This window comes from Saimiri boliviensis, chromosome 5, assembly GCF_048565385.1.
Source record: "Saimiri boliviensis isolate mSaiBol1 chromosome 5, mSaiBol1.pri, whole genome shotgun sequence".
NCBI classification, from domain to species: domain Eukaryota; kingdom Metazoa; phylum Chordata; class Mammalia; order Primates; family Cebidae; genus Saimiri; species Saimiri boliviensis.
This window is the reverse complement of record NC_133453.1, coordinates 23,091,790-23,115,373: the sequence shown is the minus strand read 5'-3', so window position 1 is coordinate 23,115,373 and position 23,584 is coordinate 23,091,790. Positions and strand designations below refer to the sequence as shown.

Sequence of the window (23,584 nt, the reverse complement as noted above, 5' to 3'; positions counted from 1 at the left end):
GTTTCGGAAGAAGGGCAGCCCACACGCTATGATAAGATGATTAGCTGCCCTACACAGGTTCTAAGACACATTTTGTGGCCTAACAGGGAGTCACACAACTCTTGCCTACTCTGCCTTGCAGGCACTGCCAGAGCCTCCACAGCAGTTGGGCAATCCCGTGGCTCTGACCAGAGCTCTGGACGGCCTTTTAGGGTTAGGCCGCCCAGATTGCATCCCATTACCTTCACATAAAGCAAGAGTTTTGCAACAGTGGTTTCTGCCCTGGAGAGCTGGTGAGAACTTCTGCTTAGCAAACACAATAACAGGGTGAGGGAAGAAAGCGGGGTTGGTGGGGGCGGTTCCTAGAGCAATCAGAGCAATAGAATTTCCACTACCTTCAAGGGCAGCAGTCTCTTTCTGGAAATGAGGCTCACTCACTTACCTTTACTAGGGCGGAGTTCTTACTGTAGCAGAAGTCATATTCTAACAGGAACTCCAGCACAAAGTTCAGACCTTCCTAATGAATTGATTGGGTGTTCTCAGGGTGGGGAGGGGGACTGGTTGAAGCCCATTTCACAGAGCAAGGAGACTGCTCCGGGAAGAGACCTCTCATCAGACGGGAATCAGGGGCCAGGAATGGGGGAGCTGGACCTTCTCCCACTATTTGGGGAAAAGAAGGACAGTGCCGAAGACCAACAGCCAGCTCACCACTGCCCCTGATGAGTCTGCACCAAGTCCAGTGGAGAGCAAAAGAGCTCCAAAAAGAAATCAGAAGTTTGTTAGACTTTGGGGATTCTCAAGCAGAGAGATCCATGAAGACCACCAGAGACCTCCCAGAGCCTAGCACCGTAAGTACGCCCATCCTTCCTCAGTGGTGACTCTAGGGTGCATGTCCAGTAACTGCAAAGCCCAGAGAAGCACGCAGGAGACACCCCCAACAGACTTCCCAAGACCCTGTGGAGCTCATTACAGGGCTGAAGCATGAGCACATGGGCCCTGAGCCGGTGCCATCCAGGTGGCTGCTATTGATGTGACTTCATCTGTATTCATAGGCTGGGGACGCCCTGGGTAATTGGGGCAACATAATTACTTCTTTAAATTAGATGTCACTGGGATGCGCCAATGTACGTCAGTTTTCCCTACCTGTCAATTTATTCAGTGCTCAACAAAAATGTATTAGGCATCTATGATATGATTGGTTTGGAGAGACAAAGATAAAAATATGTATGAAACCACTGCTTTCGAGAACCTCACCATGGGGGACGGAGCAGCCAAATGGATGATCAAGTACAAACCCTTGGCTACACTTGCAAGGCAAAGGGAGAGTTGGCCAAACCGGAAGAGTGGAAAAGACCATCCCAGGGAAAAGGGAAACACACACCAAGACCCCAGGGGAAACCAGAACAGCAACTTGGGAGTTGAGAGGACTGTAAAGGGTTCCCTGCGGCCGGAGTCAAGGGTTCTGTGTTGGGGGTGGGGGGAGCCTGAGGTTACAGGGTTGGAGAAATAACAGGAGTTAGACGGAGGGTGCCAGGTGACTGGCTCAGGAGTCTGACTTTACCTGAGTGTACTCAGGTTTCTTGATGAATTTTAAGATGAAAAGAAAGTGATCAAATTCATATCCCCTGTACTGTTAGGAAGCTCGTTCTGGCAGCAGACTGCAGGGTGGATTGAAGGGGGAACTATTTGAGGCAGAGTACATGTAGGGGAGGAGGGGGAGGGAGAAAGGAGGAAGAAGAGGATGAGGAGCAGCTGACAGAGCCAAGCAATATTCTGAGTGTGTATCAATATAGATTCACTTAATCCACATAACAACCCCATGTAGGAGCTGCTCTCCCTATACCCACTTCACAGATAATGAAACTGAGACCCAGTGAGATTAAATCACTTGACCAAAGTCCAGGGCCAGGTAGGTGGATCCTAACTCACAAGGCCCAGTCTAGAACCCACAACTATTGCATGACCATCGCCTTAGGTGAGGTGAGAGAGAATAAAGTGTTGCCTAACACTGTCAGTGATGACCATGAGGAGGAAACAGTCAGGAGTGATGTTAATGAGGGGAAGAGTGAGGAGCAGGTATATTTCTGGTTTGGCAGACGACTGAACAAGGAACCACTCAGGAGAAAGATGTGTCAGGAAAGACAACAAGATCAGTTTTTTACATGTTGAATTTGCAACATCTGTGGGCTCTCAGGGAGATTTCAGGAGGTAATTGCATGTCATACTTTGGAATTAGGGGAGACTTTGATTGGGAGCAGTAGGTATGGGAGACCCTGGCAAGTACTGGATGGCATCTGAAGCCATGAAAACCAGTGGACTCACCAAGAGAGCAGGTAGAGTGAGAAGAGAAGAAAACAGAGGTAGAATCCTCAGGAACCTCAATATTTGAGGAATAAATTTAAAAATAGAGCAACAAGCTTTGCACAGTGGCAGTATCGTAGCCAATGAGGTTTATCCGAGGTGTGACTATTGCTAATTGAAAACTTTTCCCAATACCCCGCCGTGACAACTTGCAATACAGTCGGCACTGGCAATTTTTGACAGTCTCTACGGAGACTGATTTTGAAAAAAAAAAAAAAGAAAGAAAGAAAGAAAGAAAGAAAGAAATAGAGCAACAAACAAGACCAAGAGAGATCAAAGGAAATAGAGGAGAGTGGATCAGTGGGATTCAATGATATAGAGATTAAGTTAGACCTGGACAATAACTTTCCACCATAAATAAAGTTGAAAAGCATACAGCAGACAAGAAGAAAATGTCTTAACATGATTGACAAATATTCAAAACATAATATGCCCCAGTTATATAAAAAGCTCATATAAATCAATAACAAAATAATAATTCAAGGCTGGGAGTGATGGCTCATGCCTGTAATCCTCAGCACTTTGGGATGTCGAGGTTGGTGGCCAGGGGTCAAGACCAGCCTGGCCCACATGGCTTGAAAAGCTGTCTCTACTAAAATTACAAAGATTAGCCAGGAGGTGGTGAACACCTGTAGTCCCAGCTACTCAGGAGGCTGAGGTATGAGAATGGCTTGAACTTGGGAGGCAGAGGTTGCAGTGAGCCAAGATTGCACACCAGCCTAAGTAACAGAGTGAGACTCGGTCTCAAAAAAAAAAAAAAAAAAAAAAAGTATATTTCTTGCCATGCACAGTGGCTCTTGCCTGAAATCCCAGCACTTTGAGAGGCAGAGGTGAGAGAATCGCTCGAGTCCAAAAAATAATAATAATAATAATAACAAAATAACAATCCAAAGTAAAAAGGAAACAGATAAGAATAATTAATTCAGCTGGGCACAGTGTCTCACATCTGTAATCTCAGATACACAGGAGGCTTAGATGGCAGGATCACTTGAGACAAGACATATACAAATATACGGTAGACATGTATTTTTTATTATGAAATGAAGGAAGGAAAACATGTTTGTATTTGCATAGGGAGAATTCTGGGAAAATGTACACACCAAGTTGTAGACAGTACTTACCTGAGGAAAAGACATGGGTGAAAAGAGGAATGGAAGGGAGACTTTCCAGCTGTGTTTTCCGTGCTTTTATTGCTTGCATTCTTTACAATATGAATGCTTTATTTTTGTCATATTCAAACAGTTTTGTGTATTTGTGCGTTTCTTTTATATTTCAATAGTTTTGGGGTACAGGCGGTTTTTTGTTACATGGATAAGTTCTTTAGAGGTGATTTCTGAGATTGTAATGCACCTGTCACCCAAGCAGTGTACATTATACCCAACATGCAGTCTTTCATCCCTCCCTGCCCTCCCAACATTCTTCCCTGCATCCGCAAAGTCTATTGTAACATTCTTGGGCCTTTGCATCCTCATAGCTTAACTCCCACTTATAACTGAGAACATACGATATTTTGTTTTCCATTCCTGAGTTACTTCACCTAGAATAATGGCCTCAGCTCCATCCAAGTTGCTGCAAAAGACATTATTTTGTTCCTTTTTTATGGCTGAGTAGTATTGTATGGTGCATATAAACCATGTTTTCTTTATCCACTCATTGGCTGATGGGCATTTAGGTTGGTTCCATATTTTTGCAATTGTGAATTGTGCTGCTATAAACCTGCGTGTGCCTGTGTCTTTTTCATATAATGACTTCTTTTCCCTTGGGTAGATACCCAGTAGTGGGATTGCTGGATCGAACGGTAGTTCCACTTCCGGTTCTTTAAGGAATCTCCACACTGTTTTCCACGGTGGTTGTACTTTACATTCTCACCATCAGTGTAAAAGTGGTCTCTTTTCACCACATCTACATACATCTATTGTCTTTTTTACTTTTTAATTATGGACATTCTTGCAGGAGTCGGGTGGCATCTCATTGCAGTTTTAATTTGCATTTTCCTGATGATTAGTGATGTTGAGTGTTTTTTTCAAGCTTGTTGGCTGTTTGCATATCTTCTTTGGAGAAATGTTTATTCATGTCCTTTGCTCACATTTTGATGGGATTATTTGGTTTCTTCTTGCTGATTTATTTGAGTTCCTTGTAGATTCTAGATATTAGATTCTAGTCCTTTGTCAGATGCTTATTTTACTGATTTGTTTGGGTTCCTTGACTCTGGATACTGGTCCTTTGCTGGATACATAGTTTGCAAATATATTCTCCCACTCTGTGGATTGTCTGTTTACTCTGCTGGTTATTTCTTTTGCTATGCAGGAGCTTTTTAGTTTAATTAGGTCCCATTTATTTATTTTTATTTTTGTTGTATTTGCTTTTGGGATCTTAGTCATGAATTCTTTTCCTACGCCAATATCCAGAAGAGATTTTTCCAAAGTTATCTTCTAGAATGTTTATGATTTCAGGTCTTAGATTTAAAGTTTTTTATTCATCTTGAGTTGATTTTTGTATAAGATGGGAGATGGGGATCCAGTTCCATTCTTCTACATGTGGTTTCCCAGCACCATTTATTGAAATGTCCTTTACCCAATTTATGTTTTCATTTGTTTTATCAAAGTTCAGATAGCTGTATTTGGTTTTATTTCTGGGTTCTCTATGCCATTCCCTTGGTCTGCATGCCTATTTTTATACCAGTACCATGCTGTTTTGATAATTATAGCCTTGTAGTATAATTTGTAGCCAGGTGATTTCTTCAGATTTGTTTCTTGCTTAGTTTTGCTTTGGCTTTGCAGCTCTTTTTTGGTTCCATATGAATTTCAGGATTGTTTTTCTAGTTCTGTGAAGAAAGACGATGGTATTTTGATGGGAATGTCATTGAATCCGTAGATTGCTTTGGGCAGTATGGTCATTTTCACAATATTGATTTTTCCACCCATGAGCACGGGGTGTGTTTCCATTTGTTTGTGTCATCTACGATTTTTCAGTGGTGTCTAGTAGTTTTCTTTGTAGAGAGGTTACACCTTGTTGGTTAAGCATATCCCTAGGCATTTTATTTTATTTTTTGAAGCTGTTATGAAGGGATTGAGTTCTTGATTTGATTCTCAGCTTGGTCGTTGTTGTTAAGTAGCAGTGCTACTGATTTGTGTACATTGATTTTGTAACCTGAGACTTTAGTGAATTCATTTATCAGATCCAGGAGCTTTCTGGATGAATCATTAGGGTTTTCTAGGTATACAGTCATATCGTCAGTGAACAGTGAAAGTTTGACTTCCTCTTTTCCTATTTGGATGCCCTTTATTTCTTTCTCTCGTCTGATTGCTCTGGCTGGGACTTCCAGTAGTATGTTGAATAAGGGTGATGAAAGTGGCCATCTTTGTCTTATTCCAGTTCTCAGGGGAAATGCTTTCAACTTCTCCCCATTCAGCATGATGTTGGCTGTGGGTTTGTCATATACGGCTTTATCACTTTGAGCTAAGTCCCTTCAATGCATGTTTTGTTGAAGGTGTTTGATTTTATTAAATGTTTTGTGTCTATTGAGATGATCATATGGTTTTCCTTTTTTTTTTTTTTTTTTTTTTTTTGAGACGGAGTTTCGCTCTTGTTATCCCGGCTGGAGTGCAATGGCGCGATCTCGGCTCACCACAACCTCCGCCTCCTGGGTTCAGGCAATTCTCCTGCCTCAGCCTCCTGAGTAGCTGGGATTACAGGCACGTGCCACCATGCCCAGGTAATTTTTTGTATTTTTAGTAGAGACGGGGTTTCACCATGTTGATCAGGATGGTCTCGATCTCTCGACCTCGTGATCCACCCGCCTCGGCCTCCCAAAGTGCTGGGATTACAGGCTTGAGCCACCGCGCCCGGCGGTTTTCCTTTTTAATTCTATCTATGTGATGTATCATATTTACTGATTTGTGTATGTTAAACCATCCCTGCATCCCTGGGATGAAACCCATTTGATCATGATGTATTATATTTTTGATGTGCTGTTGGATTCCGTTAGCTAGTATTTTATTGAGGATTTTTATGTCTATGTTCATCAGGGTCTATGGTTTTCATTTTTTGTTATGTCCTTTCCTGGTTTTGTTATTAGGGTGACACTGGCTTCATGGAATGATTTAGGGTGGATTCCCTCTTCATCTTTTGGAATAGTTTCAGTAGGATTGGTACCAATTCTTCTTTGAATGTCTGGTAGAAATCATCTGTGAATCCATCTTGTCCTGGACTTTTGGAGTTGTCAATTTTTTATTACCGATTCAATCTCACTGCTTATTATTGGTCTGATCAGGGTTTCTATTTTTCCCTGACTTAATCTAGGAGGATTGTATGTTTCCAGGAATTTATCCATTTCCTCTAGGTTTTCTAGTTTGCTCACATAAAGGTGTTCATAGCAGCCTTGAATTTTTTCTGTATTTCTGTGTTATCAGTTGTAATATCTCCAGTTTCATTTCTAATTGAGCTTATTTGGATCTTCTCTCTTCTTTTCTTGGTTAATCTCACTAATGGTCTATCAATTCAGTTTACCTTTTCAAAGAACCAGCTTTTTGTTTCATTTATCTTTTATATTGCTTTTGTTTGTTTCCATTTCATATTGTTCTTCTCTGATGTTCATTATTTCTTTTCTTCTGCTCGATGTGGGTTTAGTTTGTTCTTGTTTCTCCAGTTTCTTGAGGTGTGACATTAGGTTGTCAATTTGTTCTGTTGCAGACTTTTTGATGTAGGCATTTAATGCTATGAACTTTCCTCTTAGCACTGCTTTTGCTGTATCCCAGAGGTTTTGATAAATTGTATCACTATTATCATTCATACCAAAGAATTTTTTAATTTCCATCTTGATTTCATTGCTAACTCAAAAATCTTTCAAGAGCAGATTATTGAATCCCCATATACAAATATACATTTGTATAGTTTTGAGAGTTCCTTTTGGAGTTAATTTCCAGTTTTATTCCACTGTGGTTTGAGAAGATACTCGCTATTTTTATTTTCTTAAATTTATTGAGACTTGTTTTGTGGTCTATCGTAAGTTCTGTCTTGGGGAATGTTCCATGTGCTGATGAGAAGTATGTATATTCTGCAGTTTTGGGGAAGAATGTCCTGTCAGTATCTGTTAAATCCACGTGTTCTAGGGTATAGTTTAAGACCATTGTTTCTTTGTTGGCTTTCTATCTTGATGATCTCTCTAGTGCTGTCAGTGGAGTATTGAAGTCCCCCACTATTACTGTGTTGCTGTCTATCTCATTTCTTAGGTCTGTTAGTAATTGTTTTATAAATCTGGGAGTTCCAGTGTTATGTGGATATAAATTTAGAATTGTAATGTCTTCTTGGTTGACTAATCCTTTTATCATTATATAATGTCCTTCTTTGTTTTTGTTTTTGTTTTTTTACTGTTATTGCTCAAAAGTCTGTTTTGCCTGCAATAAGAATAGCTATGCCTGCTTGGTTTTAGTTTCCATTTGTGTGGAATATCTTTTTTCCCTTTATCTTGAGTTTATATGAATTCTTATGAAGGAAGTCAGGTTTTCATTAGCAACCAGGGTTAATTTCCACTAACCCTTTACTATAATTTTGATGAATACGTAAGTTAAACATTAAAGAACTGGAGAAACTAGTGCCTGGGTATATTACTCCATTCTTACACTGCTATAAAGAACTACCTGAGACTGGGTGATTTATGAAGAAAAATTTTGATTCATTTTTCTTTGTGATATATACCTCTCTGGAAATATTTTCATTCATAACATGAACTGTTTTGGGTTTTTTTTAATATTTCTTTATGTTGGTTTTTGCTTTTCTCTGATATCTCCTTAAGTAGCTTAATAATCAACCTTCTAGGCCAGGCATGGCGGCTCATGCCTATAATCCCAGCACTTTGGGAGGCCAAAGCAGGTGGAACACCTGAGGCAAAGAGTTTGAGACAAGCCTGGTCAACCCCATCTCTACTAAAAATACAAAAATTGCCCAGGCGTGGTGGCACATGCCTGTAATCTCAGATACTCAGGAAGCTGAGGCAGAAGAATCACTTGAACCCAGGAGTTAAAGGTTGCAATGAGCCGAGATCACACCATTGCACTCTAGCCTGGGCAACAAGAGTAAAACTCCATCTCAAAAAATAATAATTATAATAATAATCCTTCCTTTTGAATTCTTTATCTGGTATTTCAAAAATTTATCTTGGTTTAGATTTATTGCTGGAGAGTTAGTATGATCTTTCAGGGGTGTTACTGTGATAACTTACCCTTTGTTAGCCTAACTGACTCTTTCTTAGCTAAGAGCTGTGCAGACTCCATGTTAGCTTCTTTGCTTGTCGCCCCGCCGCCCAACATTTTTTTTTTTTTAATCTTCCCCTGGTTAAGCTGACTCCAAGCAGACCCAGGAATGTCCTTGCTGATAAGATATCGAGTTAAGCTATACCAGCCACTCCTGGGGATGTGTCTGCTGGTAGTACCAGCTGCCCCTTGTAATGTGTCTGCTGATAACTGAAAGCCCCTACATCTGCAACTGTTTATCTTTCTGCAATAGTTTATCCTTTTAATTTAAAGGATGTTGTGAAAGCATCAGAGGTACCTTGGATACAAAGCCAAGCGGAGAACACATTCTCTCCCTCTACAACCGTCTCTATGTGGCAAGAAGCATTGGCTATAACCTTATTCCTACTTCTACTGGTTATAATACTCCTAGCTTGCTGATTCTCCAGACCCCCAGGCCATGAATATCTCTGTCCATGCTGGGTTTAACATTTCTGCTTAAACCTTGTCAGCAAGGCGTTAGCTATCCAATGGAAACTCCATGGTGCCTACCGAACCGACCCCAGAGCTCTGGACAGGTAGAACGCATGAATCATACCTTAAAAAAGTACTCTTACAAAATTAATTTTGGAAACCAGTGAAGATTGGATAAAGCTCCTTCCTTTGGCCCTTCTTAGAATTACTTTTCTGGTTCCTTCTCATTTTAGTAGACTAGTTATTCTTGAATTATTTTTCTTGAATTATTTTCAAGTTATTCTTGAATTATTTTTTATTGGACTTTTTTTTAAGTTCTTTTTCTTTCTTCTTAAGGAACTGACTTTAATGTTTATAGTTTATTTTAGCCTAATTTGATCCTTGGTTTTCATGGGTGAAGACTTTTGGCTTTTAGAAGTGAAGACTCTGTGTGAGTTCCTTAGTTAGAGTCTTTGTGCACTGGCTTTCCCAGATCTTGGTGGTAGTAGTTATGTACTTGGTGTGTGGGAGGGTTTACTGTCTTCTACAGGGTTGAAATGGTAAGAATCTCTTTAAGCTTATTCATTCTCTCATGGTGTACTCTTTATTTATTTAATTTTTCACCAATATTTTATTTACTGAGTTGATCATTCAGGCTTCAGACCAGTAGGGGAAGTATCCCTGGGTAGGCATCAGTTGTAGCTAAAGCAGGTGGGTAGATGAGCAAAGATCTCAGCCTTGATGAAGGTGGCTGGGAGAGATCTTAATTAGACATGCTGAGGTTTTCTCAGGGTGAAGGGTAGGAGCTACCTCAGGACCCCCACCAGGCCAGCTGGAAAGCTATTCACCTCCCAGCCTCACCCCTGTCCCAGAGTTCTGGCTGTTCAGATCAGATAGGCAGTTCTTTTCATCTGTAGAAATGTTGATGTTCCAAGCAGAGAGGAATTGTGACTGCCTGTCATGCAAGCCTGAATGTGAAAAGTGCTCCTCCCATGGGGATGCAATCACCCTGGTTTTTTCCAGGAAGGCTGTCTATAGGTGCATCAATGCTGCATTCCTCTGGGAGAAGCCCCAGCTCTGTCTGCAGTGGTATAGCAGGGGGAACAAGGACCCCTTCTCTAGGACCCTTCACAATACCAGAGGCCGCCTGCCTTTTGGGGTAGAGGTCCAAACTTTTCCTCCTCTGCCCAGCAGGGCAATTGTATCTCTGCTATAGGAAACTTCCCACCAGTGAAAAGATCTGGGACTCAAGGCCTGCCATTCAAATTCTTTTGTCCCACAGTGTATTCCCCTGATGCGATGTTCTCCCCCTTCCTCTAAGAATGGGACTTCCTGAGAGCCAGACTACAGTACGCTTCGGGGTCTAGGCAGACTTTGGGCTGGTGCTGGGGAATATCTACAAGGGATCCAGTAATGTGACCTGTCTTCAAGGCTCCCAGCAGTGGATACCAGCACCACCTCTGACAGAAGTGGGAGGGCAGTGACATAAACTCTGCAAGGTTCCTTGGCTGTAGATAGATAGGCTTAGAGTGCTGACTTTCTCGAATGCTGGTTATAATTACAGTGAACTTATCACGTGAACAGACTCAGGACTTCTGGTTTGTCAGGGTGTTGTAAGCAGTGGTGATCGCTGAAAATAGGCAGCCGTCTTCTCCTTCCTGAGTCCAGTACTATTCTTCTTAGAGGTGAGTTTTTTTGCCTGTCTCACAGACCAGGCTGCAGCCTGCCACTTCTTTCAAAAGTTCTGTGGATTCTTCCAGTTTTCCTGTTCACTTCCCGCATTCATTCCTGGAGAAAAAAAATTTACAGTGTGAATCTCTACACACTACTCTGTCCTTCCAAGTGGGAGAGGCATGCTAACACTGCCTCAATCTGCTGTCTTAGGGGGGGAAAAGCAGTCTGGTCTAAAAAAAAAAAAAAAATGAATTTGTTGGGTGTAGCAACCCAGAGGTCATTGGAAACCTTGGCAAAAGCTATTTCAGTGGAGCAGTAGGAAGGAAGCCAGTTGCAGTATATTTATTGAGCAGCAGAGGAAGCGGAGAGAGCAGCTGTGTTAGCAAAAGGGTACTAGGACAGAGGGAGTGTGATAAAGGCATAAGTAAGATGTGATGGAAGGAAAAGAGCCAGGACAGAGGAGAGAGAAAGCAGGATCCTCAAGGATCAGAGAAGCAATGGGTCCCACAGTCAGTTGCAGGGGATTCAACAGAAATAGAAGGAGGGACAGTTCTCACTCTGACCCTGGAAAGAAGGAAGAAACTGCGTGTGAGTTAAGACAAGTCTGTTGAGGGGGGCTGGGATGCCTGCATCTTCCCTGTTAAAAAAGGAAGTGCAGGTTCAAAACACTCAGAGACAGAAGGTGGGTAGGCAAATCTCCACCTTCAGACTGGTAGGCTCCTCCAGAAGCCATCAGACAGGAAGATGTGAAAATCCACAGTGCTCATCCCAGAATCACTAGGTGGCACCTATCCTGGGTCAAAGTCCCAGGACAGACCTCATTGTTCCTCTGTAGGAACACCTCCCCAGGAGGGCCTCCTGGATTTCCCCCCTCTCAACCCAGAAGTTTCATCGTCCAGGCTTCATTTTTTTCTGTGTAACAGCTCTGACTACCATCCAACCTTGAGGCATCTTGAAGACTTCGGTGGCCACTCCAATAACAGCAGGTAGGTGACCTGTTCAGTCGGAGATGCTGGGGATGTACTTCTAATAGAAGGGATCTGGAAACTTCAGCCTCTTCTGAGGTCCCTGAGAAGTGTAGAACCTTAGAGCTAAAGACAACTAACTCTTCACCTAGACAGTGCTGTACAAAAGAATTTTCTGCAGTAATAGAATTGTTCTAGATTTGCCCTGTCCAATATGGTAGCCACTAGTCACATGTGGCTACTGAGCACTTGAAATGTGACTAGTGTAACTAAGAATCTGAATTTTCATTTTCATTTTTTTCCCGTGTCTGTGTGTGTGTGTGTGTGTATGAGACAGGGTCTCACCCCAATGCCCAGGCTGGAGTGGAGAGGCATGATCTTGGCTTATCACAGCCTCAACCTCCAGATCTCAGGTGATCCTCCCACCTAAGCCTCCTAAGTAGCTGCAACAACAGGCATGTACCACTACGCTCAGCTAATGTTTTGTTGATATTTTTTTTTTTTTGTAGAGACAGGGTTTCACCATGTTGCCCAGGCTGGTCTCAAACTCCTGGGCTCAAACAATCCACCCATCTTGGCCTTCCAAAGTGCTTGGATTATAGGCATGGGCCACCTTGCCTGGCCTTTATTTTAATTAATTTAAATTTAAATAGCTACACATGGCTAGTAGCTACCATGCTAGACAGAAGAGACTTAGAAGAAGCTCCCGTTTTGCAAAGGCACACAGCAGGCCCAGGAAGACTGACTTCTCCAAGCTCACCCTGCCCATAAATGGCAGAACCAGGTTTTTGTTTTGGTTTTGGTTTTGTTTGAGACAGGGTCTCACCCTGTCACAATGGCACAACCTCAGCTTACTGTAACTCCTGCCTCCCAAGTTCAAGCAATTCTTTTGCCTCAGCCTCCCGTGTAGCTAAGATTACAGGTGTGCACTACCACACCCAGCTAATTTTTGCATTTTTAGTAGAAACGAGTTTTCACCATGTTGGCCAGGCTGGTCTTGAACTCATGACCTCAGGGGATCTGCTCTCCTCAGCCTCCCAAAGTGCTGGGATCTCAGGTGTGAGCCACCACACCAGAAGCCAGTTTTCTAATTCACTCCACCCTCTGTATAACCGCAGTGATCTCTACAGAAATGAAACTGACCTAAGGGGCATGAAGAAAGAGGCTGACTAGGAAATGTCCAATCTGGACTCCCCTCTTTACATCCTTTGTATCTGGCTGTCTGAGACACAGGGAGGTACCTAATGGAGCTCAGAAACTTGAGGCTGGGATCCTGCTCCTTATTACAGTGAACAGGACATAGGATTTGAGAGCAGATTTTTAGAAGTGTTTTAAGCTGCTGAAAACCTAGTTCAGCTGTATCACTCTACGTAAGTTTCTTAACCTCTCAGAGTCTTCGTTTCCTCATCCAGAAAGTGCCTACTTCATGAGGTTGTCCTGAGGATTAACTGATATAAATTCTGAAAAGCACTTTGCCCAGAAGCCAGAACTTGACCGACACTCAACATTACAGTTAATATGACAATTCATACACAGGTCAAAGCAAATTAGATGTCATCAAAGTCAGCCCTGAAAGCAGACCCACTGCCCACTGCTTTCCCTTGATTGGGGATGTGGTGAGAGAGGCAGCATGGTATCAGTGAACAAACTTTCCAGTAATAATGATCACAACGATGAAAGCTGACATTGTACTTTACATATGTCTTAAGTGCTTTACAAGCAATCCCACATTTCACCCTCACCACAACCCCATGAGTTGGATTTTGCATTGGCCCCATTTTACAGATGAGTAAACTGAGACTCAGAAAGGAAAAGTCACTTGCCCAGAATTGCTCAGCCAGCTCTGCTCTCATCTGCCTCTCTCCATGTGTAATGGGCCTCTATCTGGTTTTCGCATCAACTGGCCAGGTGTCACTGCATTCTTCCCCAGCACGAGAAAGAGATGTAACGAAGACTAAGGAACGTTTGCTGAACAGTTGGTCTCAGAGATTCTTTCCTTGGGATAGGTAGGCAGTTTAAGTGTGTCTGCCACAGGCTCTGTGTCCCCTCTGGGCCCTGGGGTGCATGGAGCAAGAGACAGGGTAAGGAGTAACGGAGGAGAGAGCTTGGGAGAGAGCAGAATTCGCATTCATGGCTCTACCTGGATTAATTCATTCACTTGTAATCAATAGCAAATTGATAAAATACATTCTTAGGGTCACTCAATACTGTTTTGAAAAATGTATTTGGACTTGAGCGGGATCTTCACTTCTACCGAAAGGCTTTCTTTCCAAATTAGAGGGTCTTGGCTCCAAGGGTGGTAGCTCCTGCAAAGTTGGGGTTCTCAGACCCAATGCTAAGTGTATGAGCCAAGAAGGAATATCAATACCCTGAGATGGACTTGTGGTCAGAGCAGAGGGTTGGGGAGTGAGGGGTAAGATGAAGGCAGGAGTAGGGCCGAGGAGTAGATGCATCAGGTTCAGGCAGGAACACCACCAGACTCACCAGAAGCTTCGGTCCAGCTCTGTCGCCTTAGTGTGCTGCTCCCCCTTGACACGTGAAAGACATTCAAGAGCTTTAGTACTACTGCCAAGGGTACAACGGGGGAACCTGAGGCAGCTGGAGTGCCAGGAGACTCAAACAGGGCAGCTGAAGGAGCCGGGGGCTCTGAGATACAGCAAAGATGAGAGAAATCCATGCAATCCTGGGCAAGCCATTTCCTTTCTCTGGGCTTCAGTTTTCCCATCTGTAAAATGGAAAGACTAGCTAGAAAACCCACTGGGTCCCTTTCCAATATAAATTCTGTAAGTCCATAAAATGACTGTGCATCTGAGGGCTGACCTGGGGACTAATTATTCAAATTTATCAGAATCATCCGGCACCCTCAGCAGCTCCACCCCTGCGTTGCATTGAGCAATCTAATCCACCACTCACTTCCTCCCCTGTGTTCTCACCACCACCTCCCTTTCATAGGCTGCAGCTGCTGTCCTGGAGGTGTTCCACAGGTGAAAAGCCCAGCATCCTGGTAAGTCTTAGAACACCCACCCTTCCCACCAGCTAGCATGTCTCTGTCCTCTGTTCACCCTGACACTAAGCCTACATTTATCGCAAGCATCTCTCCCCACTCTTGGGGGCCCCTCACCCTCACCCCTTGGCCTCTTCATTTTCTCACTTTGGGGCTCCCTCTCCCCAAAGAGAGAATCTCTATTCCTCTCTCCCACCGCCTTCTCCAACCCCTCAGGGCAACCAGCTGCCCATCCTCTTCCCTTGGCCTGGTGGCCTTCCAAGACTCAGCCAGCCCTCCTTGCCTGGGCTAGGACTGGGTCTGAGGATGGGCTAAGCACTGTTGACTTCCCACTTCCCTACACTAAATGCAAATATTTGTGGATTTTTTTTTTTTTTTTTTTTTTTTTGAGACGGAGTCTTGCTCTTGTTACCCAGGCTGGAGTGCAATGGTGCGATCTCGGCTCACCACAGCCTCCGCCTCCTGGGGTCAGGTAATTCTCCTGCCTCAGCCTCCTGAGTAGCTGGGATTACAGGCACCCGCCACCATGCCCAGCTAATTTTTTGTATTCTTAGTAGAGATGGGGTTTCACCATGTTGACCAGGATGGTCTCGATCTCTTGACCTTGTGATCCACCCGCCTCAGCCTCCCGAAGTGCTGGGATTACAGGCTTGAGCCACCGCGCCTGGCTTTTTTTTTTTTTTTTTTTTTTTTTTTTTTTTTTTTTTTTTTGAGACAGTCTTGCTCTGTCACCCAGGCTGGAGTACAGTGGCACGATCTCTGAAGCCTCCGCCTCCTGGCTTAAAGCAATTCTGCCTCAGCCTCCTGAGTAGCTGGGATTATAGGCGCGTACCACCATGCCTGGCAAATTTTTGTATTTTTAGTAGAGATAGGGTTTCACCATGTTGGCCAGGATGGTCTCAATCTCCTGACCTTGTGATCTGTCCACTTCAGCCACCCAAAGTGCTGGGATTACAGGCATGAGCCACTGCACCTGGCCTGTGGATTATATTTATAGAGGGAAAGAATACTGGAATTGTATTAAAATGACTGTTTAATTGTTTTGTTGTTAAAAAGATTGCCTTAGATGTTTGAGATCTTGTAAATGTCTCTCGTTCTATAGCATTTTTATGTAATAAATTAGAATTCACGCCATCATCTATGGAATTTCCAAACCACCATGAGTCACTAAGGGCTGGCATTTTTTTCCCTAAGTCAAGGAAGCCCCCATTTGATCCTGGAAAATATGACTGGGTGGTCAGGCGGACCCAGCAGTTGAAAGTTGTTTGGTTTATCATCCCTGCAAGAGCTGTTTCTTTCATTCTGGGAGCAATGCACAAAATATCAGAGGCTGTGAGTGCACAATATACAGGTTGATTTCATGATATCTCAAGAACTTAGCTTCTAAATACATTTAATGTATGAGGTGCACTTTTTTTTAAGAGGCAGGGCTAGAGTCTGCAAATAATACAAGTGGAGCCCTTTACACCTCACTGGAGCCGGAACCCTGGTTGTACCACTTCTCCACCCTGAGATCACAAGGTGGTTTCTGAGTCTTCCTGTTAGGTCAGCTGATCCTCCTTGTGCCTTGGTCTTCTATGAACAGAGCCTAATCATATCTATTTATAATGAGCCATGGAGATCATGTACCTGTGAGGACAATGTAGACCTCAGATGTGTCATCTCCTTCCCTTAATTTGTCCTTCTAACTGCCAAGTCATCCTCTGTAGAGATTGGTAAACCAAAAAACAAACATCAACAACAAACACCCCTACTTCCTACCCCAGGAGCTGTCAGTCACTGGCCTGACCCGGTTCTCCTTGCTGAACTCTCTACCTTCTGTCCTGAACATAATGTGAATGGACCATACGCAGGTTGACTTAATACCATCCTCTCCCTTGGAACCTCAAGTTGACCCGTAATGCCTCGGAACATGAGCTCACCCATACACCTCCAGGCCACCCCCAGCACAGCTGAGCACTAGATTATCCGCAATGAGGATTTACCTGTGAAACATGCTCTGCCACTGCTGCTGTGCTGACAAAGCAGTTTCTGCAGCAGCCCCAGCCCCAGCCCCGGCTTCTCACAGCCAATGCTTATATATGCAAAGCTCTGCTCTCCAAGAGCACAGGCTCTCTGCACCCAATATGCCCTATATCTACTCTCGAAGATGGGTCTTCTCCTGGGTCATTTGTTCCCTTAAGAGCATCTGTAATCATCTGCTCTCAGAGGGTGATCCACCTTCGACCTCGTGACTTCATTGGACATACCCTGGGCCTCTAAGCAAACTTGTTCTCGACCATGGGTCTGCAGAGCTGGTGACTTCTTTCAGGTCTTGCTGACCATACTGGTCCAGTAAGCTGTATTCCCAGCCCTCTCACTACCTCCTCAGGCTTCTGGCCAAGCAGGGCCTGACCGTCATCACCATGCCTCTCTAGGTTCATCAACAGATTGAATCTTCTATCAGTTGCCTTGGCATGCTGGGAATGCAAACTTATCTGGCCCCCATAGCTTAAAAGGGAAAGTAATTGCTTCTCAGGAAGGGTTGGCTAAGAATTCCACGACTCTTGGGGGGAAAGGGCATTATTTTTTCAGTTTTACTTAATCCTCTTAAGCTTTCTTCTTTGCTACATATGATGGATGATAACAGAGACTTCCTTTCTGCTAAAGAGAAATGCTCCCTAGGACTTTTGTTATTGTTGTAATGTTTGTGTTGGCTTTGCAAGGCTGTGCACCCTTTGCTTAATCTTTTTCTTAATTGAGACGTAAGCCACATACCACAAAAGTCAGCCGTCTAGAGTTTTTAATATATTCTACAACCGTTGCCACTAATTCCAGAACACTTTCATCACTCAAAAGAAAATTTTCATACTCATTACCATCCCTCCCCCAACTCCCCTTGCCCCTGGCAACCACCAATCTACCTTCTGTCTCTACTGATTCAACCCATTTGCCTATTCTGGTCATTTCACACATATGGAATTCACACAATAGGAAAAGCTTTGTGTCTGCCTTCTTTCACCTAGACTAACATTTTCAATGTTCATCCATGTTGTATTGTGTATCAGTTCCTCATTCCTTCTCATGGCTGAATAATATTTCATTGAATGTAATACAGTCCTAGGTTGCTTAACAATGGGGATATGTTCTGAGAAATATGTCATGTAAACATCGTGGAGTATATGATTTATAGCATGGGCTATATGATAAAGCCTACTGCTTCTAAATACTGAATACAGTAGGTAATTGTCACGTAGTGGTAACTATTTGTATATCTAAACATAGGAAAGAACACTAAAAGTGCAGCATAATCTTATGGGACCACTGGTATATGTGATCCATCTTTCAGTTGCTCATGACTGTGCCTCAATTTGTCTGTCCATTCATCAGCTGATGGATATTTGGTTTGTTTCCACTTTTTGGACTTCATGATGAATGCTGCTATAAACATTAGCTTTCAGTTCTCTTGGGTATATACCTAGGATGGGGTTGCTGGTTCATGTGGTGGGTAACTCTATGTTTATCTTTTTTGAGCAACTGCTAAACTGTTTTCCAAAGCAGCTGCTCCACCTTTCATTCCCACCAGCAATGTGGGAGAGTTCTGACTTCTCCACTTCCTCACCCACATTATTCTTGGGTATCTTTTTCTGAGTGTGCCCAGCCTGGTGAGTGTGAAGTGGGTCCTGGGGCGTTTGATTTCCTGGTTTTTCTCTGACACTGGGTTCCATCTGAGGGTAGGTTATGGACTTGGACATGGTTGGTGGTAGGATGGTCATCCCTTACTCTAAGGAAATGACAGGAGGGTGATCTATTTTGTGGTTCAAAAAGAAGCTAGTTAAGGAGCTGTTTGCTTTAGTTGACTTATTCTTTGAGACACTGGGACACATTTTTTTTTTTTTTTTTTTTTTTTTTTTGAGGCAGAGTCTCACTCTGTCACCCAGACTGGAGTACAGTGATGCCATTTCAGCTCACTTCAACCTCCATCTCCTGAATTCAAGCAATTCTTGTGCCTCAGCCTCCCAAGTAGCTGGGATTACAGGTGTGCACTACCATGCCTAGCTAATTTTTGTATTTTTAACAGAGATAGGGTTTCACCATGTTGGCCAGGCTGGCCTTGAACTCCTGACCTCAAGTGATTAGCCTGCTCCCCAAATAACCTGTTGCGTTTCCACCCACAGAGAGAATCAGGCAGCCAGCTTGCTTATTATTTTTAATATACTTTTCCAAACTACACACACATTCCCAGAGCTGGCCTCCTTCTGCCCAAAAGAGAAATGCTGGGCCTTACTAATTAACTAAAGATTCGTCTAGCTCGAGCCTTCCAAAACTCCACGCCAATATTCTTCAAACTGTTTTCCAGAATATGTCTTTTGAAATAACTTTCAGAAAATTGGACAAAGGGATTCGTGTTTCAGCTTTATAGTCAAACCACAATCTTTTCTGAGGGTACAGTCCAGTTGGAGGACCTGCTTAATACCCTGAATAAAAACTGAATGGGGCTGAGTGCAGTGGCTCATGCCTGTATTCCCAGCACTTTGGGAGACAGAGGCAGCAGAATTACTTGAGTTCAGGAGTTTAATACCATTCTGAGCAACATAGCAAGACCCCATCTCTACCAAAAAACAAAAAACAAAACAAAAAAAAACAGAGAAGAAGAAGAAAAGAAAAGAAAGAAAGAAAGAACTGAGTGGTGGCTCACATCTCTGAACATTAAACCCAGCCTTATAGCCAAAGATGCTCACCACTGAAGGATCCAGGTAGTATTGCGTATTCTGTGGGGATTATCCGAAGAGAACTTTTACAAAGTTTTAGGTGATGGTGATGTTAAAAGAAATGCTAAGAATTTCTCTCTTATATTAAAGAGAACTATGGTCCTTTCATAAAATATACCATTTATCACCAAATTTAACTCATAACCTAAGAGTTACTAGTTACAAATTTGAAGGGAAAATTACTTCAGTGTAATACTCAAGCCAATACAAAGAATCCTATACCAATTTCTTGGGTGGATGGGCAAGAATCTGGGGAATTTACTGTGCGGTAACCCTCATCTCTCTCCCATAGGTCAGGATTTAAGTTTTCCTCAAAAATGGAGCATATTAACTGGGATGACTACAACCTCGAAGATTTCTTTGGAGATCTTAGTAATTACACTTACAGCTCTGACCTGCCCCCTCTTCTACTAGATGCTGCCCCATGTGAGCCAGAATCCCTGGAAATCAACAAGTATTTTGTGGTCATTACCTATGCCCTAGTATTCCTGCTGAGCCTGCTGGGAAACTCCCTGGTGATGTTGGTCATCCTATACAGCAGGGTTGGCCGCTCTGTCACCGATGTCTACCTGCTGAACCTGGCCTTGGCCGACCTGCTCTTTGCCCTGACCTTGCCCATCTGGGCTGCCTCCAAGGTGAATGGCTGGATTTTTGGCACATTCCTGTGCAAGGTGGTCTCGCTCCTAAAGGAAGTCAACTTCTACAGTGGCATCCTGCTACTGGCCTGCATCAGCATGGATCGCTACCTGGCCATTGTCCATGCCACACGCACATTGACCCAGAAGCGCTACTTGGTCAAGTTCATATGTCTCAGCATCTGGGGTCTGTCCTTGATCCTGTCCCTGCCCGTCTTCCTTTTCAGAAGGACCATCTACCCGCCCTCTTTTAGCCCTGTCTGCTATGAGGATATGGGCAACAATACAGCAACATGGCGGATGGTGTTGCGGATCCTACCCCAGACCTTTGGCTTCATTGTGCCGCTGCTGGTCATGCTGTTGTGCTACGGATTCACCCTGCGCACGCTGTTTAAGGCCCACATGGGGCAGAAGCACCGGGCCATGCGCGTCATCTTTGCTGTGGTCCTCATCTTCCTGCTCTGCTGGCTGCCCTACCACCTGGTCCTGCTCACAGACACCCTCATGAGGACCCAGATGATCAAGGAGACCTGTCAGCGCCGCAATGACATTGACCGGGCCCTGGATGCCACCGAGATTCTGGGCATCCTCCACAGCTGCCTCAACCCCCTCATCTATGCCTTCATCGGCCAGAAGTTTCGCCATGGACTCCTCCGGATCCTAGCCACACATGGCCTGATCAGCAAGGACTTCCTGCCCAAGGACAGCAGGCCTTCCTTTGTTGGTTCTTCTTCAGGGCACACTTCCACTACTCTCTAAGGCCTCCTGCCTAAGTGCAGCCCCGTGACTCCTCCCTTCCCTTCAGAGTTGCTTTCCAAGCCTCATGTCCACCGGTTCTTCTTGGTCTCAGTGTCAGTGGTCACAGGAAGCAGAGGAGGCCACGTTCTCACTAGGTTCCCTTGCATGGTTTAGAAAGCCTGCCCTGACGCCCCACCCCTCACCATAATTTCGACGTCACCTGCTGGAGCTCTGTCCATCCTGCCCCTGAGCCCATGGCACTCTGTGTTGTAAGAAGTGAAAATCTACACTCCAGTGAGACAGCTCTGCATGCTCATTAGGATGGCTAGTATCAAAAGAAAGAAAATCAGGCTGCGTGTGGTGGCTCAGGCCTGTAGTCCCAGCACTTTGGGAGGCTGAGGTGGGCAGATCACTTGATATCAGGGGTTCAAGACCAGCCTGGCCAATATGGTAAAACCCTGTCTCTACTAAAAACACACACAAAAACAATTAGCCAGGTGTGGTGGCAGTTACCTGTAATCACAGCTACTCCGGAGGCTGAGGCAGGAGAATCACTTGAACCCAGGAGGCGGAGATTGCAGGGAGCCGAGATCACGCCCCTGCACTCCAGCCTGAGCAACAAAGCGAGACACCATCTTAGTCCATGAAGTTGTAGAAGAGAAACTGTAACTCTTGAGTGCTGGTGATGGGAATATAAAATGGTACAGCCACTGTGGAAGACAGTGTGGCAGCTTTCCTCAAAACAGTAGACAGAATTACCGCATGATCCTGCAATTTCACTTCTAGGAGTTGACCCGTAACAAGTGAAAGCAGGGACTTGAACCGGTATTTATGCACTAATGTTCATAGCAGCATTATTCACAGGAGCCAAAACGTGGAAACAACCCAAATGATCATCAATGAATGAATGACTAAACGAAATGTGGTATGTACATAACGAAGTAGCCTTCAGCCTGAGAAAGGAATGAAGTACTGATACATGTTACAACACGGACGAAGCTTGAAAACTTTATGCTAAGTGAAATAAGCCAGACATAAACAGATAAGTATTTTGATTCCACTTACATGAGGTACTGAGAGTGAACAAATTCACAGAGACAGAAAGAGAACAGTAGTTACCAGAACTGAGAGGAGTAAGCATGAGGAGTGACAGCCTGATGGGCACAAGGTTTATGTTTGGGATGTTGAAAAAGTTCTGAAGATACAAAGTAGTAATTGTACAACAATGTGAAAGTAATTAATGCCATGAAATTGACACTTCAAAATGGTTAAAATGGTAAATTGTGTTATGTATACTTTATATCAATTAAAAAAAAAAAAAAAAACCTGAACCCCAAAAGGTACTTTAATCACCAAGGCTGATTAAACCAAGGCTGGAACCACCTGCCTATATTTTTTGTTAAATGATTTCATTAAATAACTTTTTTTGATAAACCATTTTTACTTGGGTGTTTCTATTACTGCTTCCAAACTGCTACAGAGAAGTGGGGCAAGGGTGAGCGGAGGTCTTGAGTGAGTCTTTACAAGAAGTAAAGACTCTTTGTTATTTGTTGTGTCATAGAGAGAAGATGAAATAGAGATGGAGCCCAGCCTTGTCAACCCCTCGTCCCCAACCTGAGCTTCCTGCTGTAGACTACGTATCATGGAAAGAAATATGTTCTGGGACACTCTAGGGCATCTTATGTCCTTGGGTGAAGCTTTAGTCAAGAGTGCCAGGGGTGGGACTTAGGAGGTGCAGAGGGTTGAGTAAGTTCACCAAATCCCCTGATCAGGTAGCAGGAAGGCAGAGAGCTCTCCCAGCTCAGCCGGCAGCACCCACTGAGAGTGTCCCTCCCTCTCCCGTCTCTCCCACCCAAACGCACACCCATCATTCTGTGTTTGAAAGGAGAACCCAACTGCAGAATGGGGAAGTGGTTTATAATCTGTCATTAGGAGAAAATAAAACATTCCAATCATGCCTCCAACAGCATGGCAAGCTGACTGTTCGAGGAATGGGGGGACGCAGCAGTGACCAAAACAGACAGCGCCTAGCCCTCGGGGTGCTCAAATTCCTAGGGCTTGTCTCTGCAGGGTCTTAGTCAGGAAGGGCTCTGGCTTTGAGCAGCCTGAGAAGGAAGGAAGGAGGCAAGAGGAATTGAACATCCACAGTTCCCAAACAGCCCCCTTAGGTTAACAACTAAATCTGGGAGATAACAGGCAGGCAGAAGCACACCTCTGAGCTAGAGGGCTTGAGGGGCCAGAAACTTCCACTCAGAAGCCACGAAAGTGCCTTTCCTATTGCATTCAGCAGCAACAATCTCCTCTTCCCTGCTCATTCTATGCTGGGCACTTGCTAAACTCAGGACCAAGCATGACTCATCTGCTCTGGCCCAGTCTTGGGAACAGCTTCTGATTCAGTAGCAGGGAAATGCAGGGGAACGTGTATTTTCCAAGGACCTGACTTGCCAGAGGAACCAATGGTGTTCTGCCTGGGCAAAGCTGATGGACCAGGTGGCTCCCTGAGATGACTCCCAGAGGCAGGAGGCCAAACTAGGCTTCACTCTGGTTTCAGGACTCTGCTCTTTCCTCTAACAAGGAATGGAGAAAACATGGTTCTCCAAGGATAATAAGGGAACCATAAGCCTAGGAAAATGAGGCAGAGATTAAAGTGTGCCTAGGTAAACTCTGTTTATTCATCTCTATCTCCAGTCTCTCTCTCTCTCTCTCTCTCTCTCTCTCTCTCTCTCTCTCTCTCTCTCTTTCTCTCTCTCTCTCTCTCAAGAAGTCTTGGCACAAACAATTTACAACCACGCCA

General features: G+C 44.0%; 1 protein-coding gene and 1 non-coding gene across 4 annotated transcripts; both read left to right on the top strand.

Annotated features, from left to right (window-relative positions):
• The first annotated feature begins 387 nt into the window (after positions 1 to 387).
• On the top strand, positions 388 to 22,394 carry CXCR2 (C-X-C motif chemokine receptor 2). 3 transcript variants are annotated; one of them, XM_003925553.4, is made up of 4 exons: positions 388 to 827; positions 11,621 to 11,683; positions 14,615 to 14,666; positions 19,710 to 22,394. In XM_003925553.4, the coding sequence occupies exon 4, from the start codon at positions 19,735 to 19,737 to the stop codon at positions 20,809 to 20,811; it is 1,077 nt and encodes a 358-aa protein (XP_003925602.1). In that variant the 5' UTR covers positions 388 to 827; positions 11,621 to 11,683; positions 14,615 to 14,666; positions 19,710 to 19,734; the 3' UTR covers positions 20,812 to 22,394. The 3 variants fall into 3 exon arrangements, with proteins under 3 accessions (XP_003925602.1, XP_039326091.1, XP_074255133.1); XM_039470157.2 differs by lacking the exon at positions 388 to 827 and adding an exon at positions 8,138 to 10,708; XM_074399032.1 differs by lacking the exon at positions 388 to 827 and having other exon boundaries at positions 10,719 to 11,683; positions 19,832 to 22,394.
• On the top strand, positions 2,395 to 2,535 carry LOC120364527 (U4 spliceosomal RNA). The gene has a single exon (XR_005579764.1). It is a non-coding gene; the product is annotated as a U4 spliceosomal RNA (small nuclear RNA).
• Positions 22,395 to 23,584: the final 1,190 nt, after the last annotated feature.